Below are 12,312 nucleotides of genomic sequence, written 5' to 3'. Positions count from 1 at the left end.
GTGTAAATGGACGGAACAAAAAAAATTCATAAATTGTATGTACCCCAAAATGAATAAAAACTACATCTTATTCAGCATGAAAAATCCCTACGGAGCTCCATAGACAGAAATATGAAAACATTTCAGATGCTACAATATAGACACGAAAAGCAACATTTCTTTTTCCAAGCATGTAAAGCATAAAAATATTATATAAATTTTGTACAGACATACTGTAATTGAATAACGTTAACAAACCTATATCATTTTTTTCTGCATCGTGCTATAAAAGCAAAACAGAAAAAACTTTTATTTTCCAACATTAACTCATGCATAATTTTTTTTTTTTAAAGTTGGCAATACATTTTATAGAAAATTAAATGGTGGCATGGTTATCCGAAAAATAGAACAGTTCTGCCTCTTGGAAAACAGGAAAGAAAAAAAAAAAAGGGCAAATCATTGTGTCCTCAGTTATCCCTTATACACTGCTCAAAAAAATAAACAGAACACTTAAACAACACAATATAATACCAAGTCATTGACTCTTCTTATGAAACACTGAATGTGAATTTCTCCTGCTGTTGTGCAAATGGCACAAACAACAGGTAGAAATAATAGGCAATAAGCTAGACCAATCCTATAAAGTAGTGGTTCTGCAGGTGGTGACCACAGACCATTTCCCTGTTCTCATCCTGTTTGTCCGTTGTTTTGGTCACTTTTGCATTTTGTGACTGCTCTCACCCCTAGAGGTAGAATATAGCAGTGTCTACAACCTACAGAAGTTGCTCAGGTGGTTCAGCACATCCAGGATGGCACATTAATATGAGCTGTGGTAAGAAGGGTAGCTGTGTCTGCCAGCACAGTGAAAGTGGAGCAGATACCACGAGATAGGCCAGTACACTGGAAGATGTGGAGGGGGCCATAGGAGGGCAACAATCCAGCATAAGGATTGCTACCTCCTCCTTTGTACAAGGAGGAACAGAAGGAGCAGTGCCAGAGCCCTGCAAAATGACCTCTAGCAGGCCACTAACATCCATGTGTCTGCTCCAACTGTCAGAAACAAAGTCCATGAGGCCAGTATGAGGGCCCAAAGTCCACAAATGGGTGTTCAGCTTACAGCCCAACACCGTGCAGAGCGATTGTCATTTGCCAGAGAACAGCAAGATTAGCAGATTCAACATTGGCACCCTGTGCCCTTCACGAATGAGAGCAGGTTCACAATGAGCACATGTGACACACGTAAGTCTGGAGACACTGTGGAGAACATTCTGCCACCTGTGATATCCTCCAGCATGACTGGTTTGGCAGTTGGTCAGTAATGGTGTGCTAGCCAGAGGCACCCTGACTGCCATTAGGCCACTGGGATGAGATCCTCAGACCCATTGTGAGACCATATGCAGGTGCAGTGGGCCTTGGGTTCCTTAAGGCTTTTCCACTGAAGTTGGACCTGCCTGTAATTTTATTTTCCACATTGATTTTGAGTATCATTCCATAACCATGGGATTTTATTTTAGATTTACACTGGTCATTTTAATGTTTTATTATTCTTAACACATTATACTATTCAATGAATAAAGATTTGAAACTGGAATATGAAATTCATTGATTTCTAGCATGTGGTATTTTAGTGTTCCCTTTATTTTTTTGAGCAGTGTATAGTCAAAATAGAGAATATGAATAAAAATGTGTTTGAGATGAGCCTCCTTTCTGTAGTGTTCATTTACACTATGTTCGCGTTTGCGCTGCTGTATTTGGTGTTCTGATCAGTCGGAAGACCAGAAGAACAGACACACAGACCGCTAAAATAGTGGGCGCTATAGATGCCCAATAGACTCCATTGACTACAATGGTTTCTGTCAGGTATCTGCTCTTTTAAACTGAAGACGCTGGATGAAAAAGTTGGACTTGCAGTACTTTTCGTCTCACAATTTCCGACGCACAATGCAATGGAGTCTCCAAATGGAGTTACTGAGATTTTGTAGTCCATTCAACAATGTTATAAAACTGTAATACCATTTAACCTTTTCATCTGCTTAGACATCATCTTTTCAACAATTAAAATATTTGTGTTGTTAATTGTATATTTGATTTGATTTCTGATTTTTGGTCAGTCTTTGATTCTTAACAAAAAATAAAAAATGTATTAGATTCACAAACTATGGCATTTTATTTAATTTTGTCTTACATTTCTTTACAATATAGTACATTTTTCACCACCTATCAATCTTAATAAATATGATATGCCTTGATATAAAGCTTAATGTCATTTTTCTGAGGCGCTAAAACACTTATGGTCAAATTAAATAGGTTTCTGAAAAAGAAGAAAATGTCCCTACTCTTAACAGAAAAAAAACATAATGGGAATAAAGACCAAAATGAAAATGAATCCTTTATACAAACACATTTAGTTAACATGTGAAAAAGAACATTCCAGCTCAGATTTCCAAAGATTTGCTATAATCAATTAAAACTATATAACAGTCCTGGTTATGTAGAAGCACTGCAGTCACTTTAATAGCTTTAACTAGAATACCAAGCAAGGTAGTATACAAATGTCTGCCAAAGAGATAAAATTACAACCGGGAGAGACCTTTGAATGGATGGTGTTCGATATTTAGTCAAGTAATATCCTTTGCAAAGAATTCTATTATTGTAGAATATGTAACAAGAAAAAAATAATAATTTGATTCTGCTCAGGAAATCCAAGAATGGGTAAATTTTGATTGCAATGTATATGCTTTTCAGTCAGCTACTTTATAAATGTTATAACATGTTTCTCATCACAAAAAAAAAAAGAGATACAGAGAATTTTAATTTCTGCACAATATATTATGAATGCCAAATGTAGGAATTAAGATTAAAGAACGTAGGACACGGATAACTGGACTGAATTACTACCATTAGAACCAAACATTCTGTGCTTTATTTAACATATGCCAAGTCAAGCAAATGACATCTGCAAAGAGGAAAACTGGTTTGCTTTCATTAACTGTAACACATTACACTTTCCATCCAACAGTTTCTGTTGAAGAAGATTAAAAAAAAAGAAAACAATTAAAGCACAACACATTTAGGGTCATTTACCAAGTGCAGTGCTTATGTACACAAGTTGACCATGGTATGTCTCCAAACAATGGACCTAATAGGAACTGACTAGTAATATATGGCAGCCAGTGGCTTCTATAAAAACCAAACCTTTCTGCTGCCCCACAGACCTATACTACTACTTCCTTCCACTATGACAGACCACTTCACACCTTGCCATATAGATGGGAGCTAGCATGTACTTTTCTATTAAAAGACTTTCTATCACTGGAGGAAATCTAGAGTCCTTCTTCCCCAAAAGTACAAAGAAAGTTCAAAGGACTTTGCAGTACTTGACAAATGAAGGTTTTTATATGCACTACATTTTGCTACTCGACCCACCTGATTTGTGCTATTTAGATGGTGCTCTAGCTCACCTATATTATTGTGGCCTGTAGAATCTTAAAAGAGGACTGTCCAAGCGACATCTTTCCGTAAGGTTAATATGTTAAAAAAAAATATCTATAAGCCAAATTAACTGGTGGCTGAGGACATAAATGAATGGCAAGTGCACGCCTTTATAAATGACAATTCTGATTTAGCCCCTAAAAATGAGCACACAAGGGAAAAAAAGTATACTGTTTAATAAGAAAGCAAATGATCACTTTTATAATGTGTAGCAATCATCATATATCCTACTTCAGTATGTAAATGCAGCTCTGTATATAGTGCAAATTACTATTTTACAAGCCAATAAACAAAATGGCATCAAGTAAGCTCAGTTACAACTACTGTTACAATCTGCACAGCACTTTGTAAAGGACCCTTAATATATTTACTGCATAACCCTCATATGACATACAACAATAGCCTCCTCCTCCTCCTCCCAAAGCGGAAGGCATCGGGAGCAAAACAGAACTCCCAGACTAGTTGGAAACAATTATTGCTTGAAGAAAATCAGTTTACTTCTACGTCATAAAAAGTGCACTTAAGTGCATGGACAACACGTCAAAAATGCAATAGAAAATAGTGCCTGTCTGTACTTGTGTTGCTGTGCAGTATAAAAATAAGTCCATGGCCTCAAGAGTTGAACGATAGTAAGTGCAAAGTGCATGTAAATGTCCCTCTGTCACCTGCACTCAACAGCCATTGCATTCTGTGTTGATGTTGATAGGGATGGGTCTGCTAAGGTCAACATTACGGCTGCAGTGATTGAACTTGAAGAAGGTGACGATGACATGGTGGACAGAACTGCACCTGTGAAGAAAGAAAAAACTGTCAATATCTAATGTTTTCTGCATTTGGCATACATTATTATTCAGATATCTTTAGCAACTTCAATGTGTGGTTTGATAACATTTTAGTATAAATGTATACTAATGTATATACTCTTTTGAGATCTGTCAGCATGCTATGGACACCACAGAAGTCAATACCAGGTATGAATCATAAAGGGAGTGAAAGTATAAAGGACAGTTGCTACTAATCTTCAGTTTTTTCAATCCAGAGCTGTTTTTGGCTTAAAAACTGCATATGAAAAACTGAACCTGTAAACACGCCTAACGTTGCAATTACACATCTGCAATGTTACTTTAATGTTTTTCTTAAAACCAAATATGTTTTGCACTTTTTATCAGTGTTTGTCCCATCTCTAGGTGCAGCATGGTACAGAAAAATTGACTTTTCATATTAAAATAAAAACACAAAAACTACCTATGGCAACGGTAGCCATGTGAGAGTCTTACTTCCGACAATCAGAAACCTTGTATTTTACCTGGATTCTATTTGTTTCAGTGAGACTCCTGCACGGCTACATTTCCCATAATTTCTAGTCAATTGCACAGGCAGTTTTTTGTTTTTACCCTCATTATATAATTTCTAGTAATTATTGATGATATTATGAATGAAAAAAAACATACTTTCCCTTTCTTTCTTCTTAGAATGCTTTCTTCTTCTATCAATGGAAGCTACTTCAGATTTCAATGACAGATAGTGCTTCCGAAGTTCTTGAAGTTTTTCTTGAAGAAATGCAATGCGTTCTACACTTGTCATGTTTTCAAGGTCAGCTGAAAATAATATCACAGATTGATTTGTTACTTTACAATAATAGGACTTAATTCACATATTGATAAATTGATGACCATATCTTGATTAGATTTGAGGAGCTCCTATTATTTTCATGAGACACCAAAGATGACTAGTGAGTCTAGATGACAGACAGTACCTAACGTGTGTAACAGCTGATCTAGTCTTACCGGGCGGCCAGGAGCCTTGTGTTAGCATGGCCTCCAGCCTTGGCCCTTCTCTGACCACTCCATTCTGGTGAAGCACGGAATAGGGGTGGAAGTAAGTAACTTGTACAGCCTATTTAAACACTGCTGAACACAGCAACTGGTGGCTCTATCGCCTGAGTAATGGGACCCAAAATCAGGGTCCGGGGAACCACAGTTGTTACTGCATTTTGACATTGTTTGTTTCTTTATCTCTCCTGATGTGCTGTATAGTGAATTGCGTTGAATGAATTTAATATAGGAAAGAAGCATCCTTAGGCTATATTTTAGCCACATTTATCTTCAGACTGTATTAACAGTGTATTCAGCAGTTTTCTGGTCCAGGAATGAAGACAGCATGCATAGTTAGACGTGTGTGGGACATGGATACATTATAGCCCAGTGCCAACTCTCTCCTGGGAAGGATCGCTCTGCTGACACATATCGCACAAACTGACTCTAGATTTTATTATTTACACAATGTGCAAATGTGTTAGCGAACAATTTTGAACAGAGGTTAAACAGGCACAGCATTTGAGATATATTTTGGCAATAGCCCTATTTTGCATCTACCCAATTATACAAAAGGTTTATACAGTTGAATTATATCCTTAATATTCGTAAGGAAATAAAATCAGACTGAAACGTCGGCTGCATATAATGTAATACATTTTCATTATATTTGTGTTCAATAGTTTTGCATTCCCTAATACCTTTAACTCATGACTTGTTTGATTTGGTTCTCTTCATCTACTTTTAGGACTTGTGTAAAATATCATGTCATTTCATGCAGATATATAGAAAATTCTGAAAGAGATTGTCTATAACCCTCATGTTTTCTAGTTATCACATAAATGTAATAATATTTGTAATGTATTGCTACACAAATGGTTCCCCTGCCCCTCACCTGTGTGATCTGCTCCACGGTGCATGTGCCTAATCTATGCTTTCCCTGTACTTGCGCAGGTGCTCGTACACTCTCCCTGCATAATGCCAATACTCTGAGCACTGAGATCACACACATGCACCACTGTAAGTGTCATAGTGAACTGATTACTATCCTTATGATTATGGGGATAACGTCTATCCTTAAGGAGAGACCACCTATTAGGTGTGTGGAGACTTATACAGCCATAGTCGCTGCACTGTAAGGGATCATGGGAGGAAAATGCAAATCTGTCTCCCAAGATGTAAATAGGAATACAGTGCCTCTGTTATGCTGCCCTCTATAGGAAGCACCCTCAACATCATGCCCGACTTTCCCAGAAGCCTTTACTGCATAATGTGGGAATTTTACCCCTAAAAAAGCATAACAGAGGCACTGTCTCCCTATTTACATCTTGGGAGACAGATTTGCACTATCCTTATTATGAACACACTGGAGCAACCCATGGAAAAATAAAACATTTCCACGGTAGAGCGCTTAACCCACGTTTCAGAAATAGTAAATCCCATACTGTAAACTGTAGCCACTTGTGAATTAAATTGCATAAAGCTTATTGCAAACTTGTAAAAAAAGGCCATATAATTGTAAAGTTACGCTGGGTTCATCCCAGCACACGATCTACGTTTTCAGGTTTCTGTCTTCTGCCGGTAGAACACTGGACACTTTTCAAACCCATTCATTTGAATGGGTTTGAAAAATGCCTGCAGGTTTCCCACTCCTGCCCAGTTTCCGGCAGGAAACGGAAACCTGCAAAACGGAGGCCGGGACGCAGATGTGAACGAGCCCTTACAGTCTTTACCATATTTTAAAATGCACTAACTGAAGAGCAGAACAATATACGTACATAACTGGAAACTCCACTTGTACACTTTAGGTAAACGATCAATATATTCCTTCTGAAAAGATTCTCTTTCTTTGTTTTTCACATATTTTCCGGGTGTAGGCAATCCAGATGACATTTTGGTATGTTTTGATGTTACTCCAGAAAATGACTTTGAAGTCTGAAGTTTTGAAAGACTTTCACCACCAGAGAGGTCTTCACTATCGCTGGTATTAGCTAAAGAAAAGGAAGATACATGTCATTGTGCTTATCACAGAATGCTAGTGCTCATGCACAAAATGCAGAAATATTAAAGGGATTGTCCAGGACCTGAAGGTTTTTTTATTTATTTATTTTTTTAATGTAGATTGTGAGCCCCATATAGGGATCATGATGTACATTTTTTCCTTATCAGTATGTCTTTGTAAAATGGGAGGAAATCCACAAAAACAAGGGAAGAACTCCTTGCAGATGTTGTTCCTGGCGGGATTCGAACCCAGGAATCCAGCGCTGCAAGGCTGCAGTGGCAACGACTGATCCACCGTGTTGCCCCCTGAAGATTTTTGATATCGTATTGGTCGGTGTCTGACACCTGAACCGATCAGCTGATACACATTTTTCAGATTATTAAAGGGATTCTACCATTAAAAAACTTTTTTTTCTAGGTAACACGTCGGAATAGCCTTTAGAAAGGCTATTCGTCTCCTACTTTTGGAAGTGATCTCCGCCGCACCGTTCGTTCAAAATACCAGTTTGTACCGGTATGCTAATTAGTTCTCTCGCAGCAATGGGGGCGTCCCCCAGCGCAGGAGATGCAATGGGGGCGTCCCCATTGCTGCTCGAAAACCGACTCCAGCACCGCCTTTGTCTTCTTCTGCATCCGCCCCTTCCTTCTTCGGCTTGACGTCGGACGCCTGCGCAGTACGCTCTATTTGGCGAAGTTCGCTGAACGTACTGCGCATGTGCGAAATTGCGGTGTCGGCACTATGTCCGCGGGCATGCGCAGTACGTTAGGCGAAGTTCGCCGAATAGAGCATACTGCGCAGGCGTCCGACGTCAAGCCGAAGAAGGAAGGGGCGGATGCAGAAGAAGACAGAGGCGGTGCTGGAGTCGGTTTTCGAGCAGCAATGGGGACGCCCCCATCGCATCTCCTGCTCTGGGGGACGCCCCCATCACTGCGAGAGAACTAATTAGCATACCGGTACAAACCAGTATTTTGAACGAACGGTGCGGCGGAGATCACTTCCAAAAGTAGGAGACGAATAGCCTTTCTAAAGGCTATTCCGACGTGTTACCTAGAAAAAAAAGTTTTTTAATGGTAGAATCCCTTTAATAATCTGAAAAATGTGTATCAGCTGATCGGTTCGGGTGTCAGACACCGACCAATACGATATCAAAAATCTTTAGGGGGCAACACGGTGGATCAGTCGTTGCCACTGCAGCCTTGCAGCGCTGGATTCCTGGGTTCGAATCCCGCCAGGAACAACATCTGTAAGGAGTTCTTCCCTTGTTTTTGTGGATTTCCTCCCATTTTACAAAGATATATATATAACATATAGTTTTTCCATGATTCTTTCATTTGTTAAAGGAAAAAACGCAATCCAAACCAACGTGGCCCTATGTAAAAAGAGTAATGGCCCCATAAATCTAATAACTTATTGTGCCACTACTGGTAGAAACTACTCAAGTCTTTCACATCTCTTTGGAGGAACCTTTCGGCCTACTCCTCTTTGCATAATTGTTTAAATTCAGCCATATTACAGCTGAATTAGAGGTTCTCGAGCATTTCAAGACCTGCCACAGCATCTGTATCAGATATATTTGATTATATATATATATAATATGAAAATGCAAAAATAAGGAATTGAAAAAAGCTTCTGAAGAATAGATGTAAAGTGTACAGAATTCACACATCACAAAAGCCTAATACACACGTCTCAATAAATCTGTTAAATTTGCAATACTAAAATGTTTTCTTTTTTCTTGCAAGCATTATGAAAACTACTGACAGCTCTGTGAAACCTGACCGATCACGTTGTAGGTTAGTGGGGTCCAACATGTTTGCCACCTGGTTTGGTGCTTTGATGTGTAAACCATGAGCCAGAGGATAAAATATGTGTGTATATTACGCTTCTGTTGATATACAGCATCTTAATAATGGGAAGCTGCCACCAGTTCCCGGCGCATCAACACGGTTCCTCATATAGTGTTTGTCATTGTGAATTGGTGTCTCCATCTCAATCTCATTTGTATATCAAAAACGGTAATATCTTGTCGATGCAGGCACTGACTCAAAAGGGGAAAACACGGTTTGGCGCTAGGTGAGCCTACTCTATCTTTATATGGGTAAACGTTTGAAGAGATCTGTCAGAAAGCCTGTGCATATTTATGTTACCCTAGCAACTATTTATATAGTATACAGGAAATGTGGAATTACATGGATATATAACTACATATTTCGTTTAAAAGTGTCATATACAATTCCAAAGTTGTAACATAAGAAACATACTAATTTTCCTTTTATGAGTTGAAGACTTGTGGTTTCTTTTTAACTTCTTTATTGTGCAATTTTCCATATGGTCACCATTATCTTCTGCTAGTCTTTTCTGGCCTATTTGTAATAGAACAAATAGAAATAAATGTAACAATTAAAAAGAATTGTTAAAAAAAGAACTACAAAAGATGTTTGTAAAATTTGCTGAGGAAAGCCTGTCATAAAATATGATAAAAATCAATGCTTACTCAAAATTACAGACCTCAAGTACATTTAAAAGACGTCCAATAATAAAGTTACCTTGCATACCCTACACCTTTACTAAGGCCCAGTTCACATCTGCGCATGGGTTTCTGTTCGGGAAGTGCACTTGGGGACCTCCCAAATGGAAACCTAATCCGCATAAAAAAAGCAATTACCTAAGGAAACCCACGGACCCCATAGACTATAATGGTATCCGTGTGATTTCCGCTCAGTTTCAGCATGAAAAATGTGGAGAGAAAAGTGCTGCTTGCAGAACTTTTCTCTCCACATTTTTCATGGCACGAATGCAGATGTGAACCGGGCTGTACCACAATCATTTTAAACACTGCCCTAAATAACATATATTATGCTAAATTTGGTTCTTTGCTAAAGTCAGTGTGTTTTCTAAATATTCATGAAAGATTTATTAACATTCTTCCAAATCAGGATCTTCCAATAAATGAAAAGAGAATATATGAGATAACAGAGCAATTTAGTAAACCAACATTCCAAAGTTTTATAATGCTCTGCTTGAAATAATCTAGAAAAAAAGAGATGGCATGCTCTAAGATATGACACTAATGTCACAATGTTCCACTAATGACCCTTGCAATCGCTACAATAAAGTGGCATAAGCACTCTAAAAACACCATCAGACAAGTCTTTTAGTACAAATATTTTCAAATATCTAAATAATAAGCAAAAAAAAGCAAGAAACTATCTTGTGCCTTTCTAAAATGCAGCTACTGAAAGCAGTTTTACCACTGTATACATTTATCCCATATCTCAAAATTCATACCCGCAGTGATCATGAGAACATGGGTCTGCTAGAGCTGCAAGGTGCCCCAAATTAATAGGGTGCATGTTTATCCAGCAATTTGTCCAGCCGAAGGCAATCTCCAGGAGTCCCACCATAATGAATGAAGCAGCAGTTGGACATGGGGCACTTACATGCCACCGTTCTCACGATCACTGAAGGTCCATCCTGTCACCAGCAATCAGAAATTCATCCTCTATCCTATGGAAAGGGGATAAATGTCTTCAGTGGGAAAACACTAACTCTACTATATTAACTGCTGCTCTACTATATTTACTGACCTATGGTAAACTGATTAATTCATTTACTTACCTTTCCCTTTGCTCTCATTTTCCAAGTGGTTACTACTACTGGAACTGACACTGGCATCAAATCCTGTGGGTGAAAGATTTTCCTCAGACTGGAGATCTTGTAGTTCACAAGATACACTGTCCACTTCAATTGTGCTATTTGTGTCACTTTTCATGCTTTCCACTTCCTCCTGGTTTGCTTCCACATTTTCCAAGCTTTCGATTGTTGATTGTGTTCTTCGGTACTCACTGGAAGATGAGGTTGACTCCGGCGTTGTGGGGGGTGTATTCAGGACAGAGTTACTGCCACTACTGGGGAAGTCAACTTTTTTATCGCCAAACTCAACAGGTTTTTCATCAGCTGGTTTCAGCTCAATGGCATCAGTTATAGGTTTGAGAAATTCTGCTGATAAATCCCTATTCTCATCTTTAACTGTTTGAGCAACTGAATTAAGCAAAGTATCATCTCGATTCACATGAGGAGGAGATGTTCCTCCTTCTGTATCAGAGTCAGAGAAAAGTTCTTTCAAAGTTTTTTTAGGCCACTGTCCTTGAATACTCGACCAAACATCTTTCCGCTCTTTAGCCCTGAGCCTTTCCTCCGAATAGTTTAATAATTTTGTTCTTTTATCCTGCATATCAGATAAGCTTGTATAGAAGCTTGTTGCTCGTAAAGTTTTCTTTTTGTCTTCCAGACTGCTACTTTTTTTTACAAGAGAACCTTTTGGTTTGGGTGTTTCTTCATCAGAGGACGAGGTCATAGTGTCAATTTCAAACTGATCGATTGTGTCTTTGGATTTATTTTCATCTTTTAAGTTGGAAGTTAATGGTTTTGCACAATCTACAATTTTTTTCTTGCCACATTTAGATTGTGATTTAGTTACCTTATCTACAAAGTCTTTTACAAACTTCTTCCGCCTTGGAGTTTCCAGTTCAGAGTCTGTGTCATCCGAAGAATCCTTCTCTTGTTTCAGAGCGGAGTGCTTTGAATCTATTTTTTTATTGTTTATTCGAAAATAATTTTCATCCATCCCTGTAACACACTTTCCTTCTGTTTGAGTAGTCATGTCACTTTTAGTAATGCTTGCTCTTTGATCTGTTTCACTGTCATCTGCAGAATTTTCAGTAGCTGCAAGAAGTGATGTAATAAATATTCAAATAAAACATATAATATATATATATGAAGTGAAAAAATACAATACTGTGCAAGTGCGGAAAAAATCCTAGAAAGTAAGAATGTTTTAAAAAATAAGGCATTCTACTTTATTTTGGTCAATTAACCAAATTAAATCATCTTTGCTAGCCGGGAGAGCTGGCAGCTTGCTGTTATGAAGGAGCTGACTCTTTCTCATAGGAATGAATTGACCAGCGTTGATTGGCCAGTGTACAGCATTCGGCCAATCAACGCTGGTTCTGCTGGAGGCTCGTC

The 12,312-nt window shown here is 38.3% G+C and overlaps 1 protein-coding gene across 1 annotated transcript in view; it reads right to left on the bottom strand.

Annotated features, from left to right (window-relative positions):
- Nucleotides 1-2,144: 2,144 nt before the first annotated feature.
- Nucleotides 2,145-12,312, bottom strand: part of ARID4B (AT-rich interaction domain 4B) — a 133,180-nt gene continuing 123,012 nt past the window's right edge. The window contains exons 20-24 of the mRNA XM_075267766.1: nt 10,906-12,012; nt 9,549-9,650; nt 7,064-7,276; nt 4,923-5,069; nt 2,145-4,260 (exon numbers count right to left, since the gene is read on the bottom strand). Of these exons, the coding sequence (XP_075123867.1) occupies nt 4,133-4,260; nt 4,923-5,069; nt 7,064-7,276; nt 9,549-9,650; nt 10,906-12,012 (1,697 nt within the window). The 3' untranslated portion in view covers nt 2,145-4,132. The remainder of the gene's footprint in view (nt 4,261-4,922; nt 5,070-7,063; nt 7,277-9,548; nt 9,651-10,905; nt 12,013-12,312) is intronic.

Source organism: Leptodactylus fuscus, chromosome 3, assembly GCF_031893055.1.
Source record: "Leptodactylus fuscus isolate aLepFus1 chromosome 3, aLepFus1.hap2, whole genome shotgun sequence".
Classification (NCBI taxonomy): Eukaryota; Metazoa; Chordata; class Amphibia; order Anura; family Leptodactylidae; genus Leptodactylus; species Leptodactylus fuscus.
This window is presented reverse-complemented; position numbering and strand designations above follow the sequence as displayed.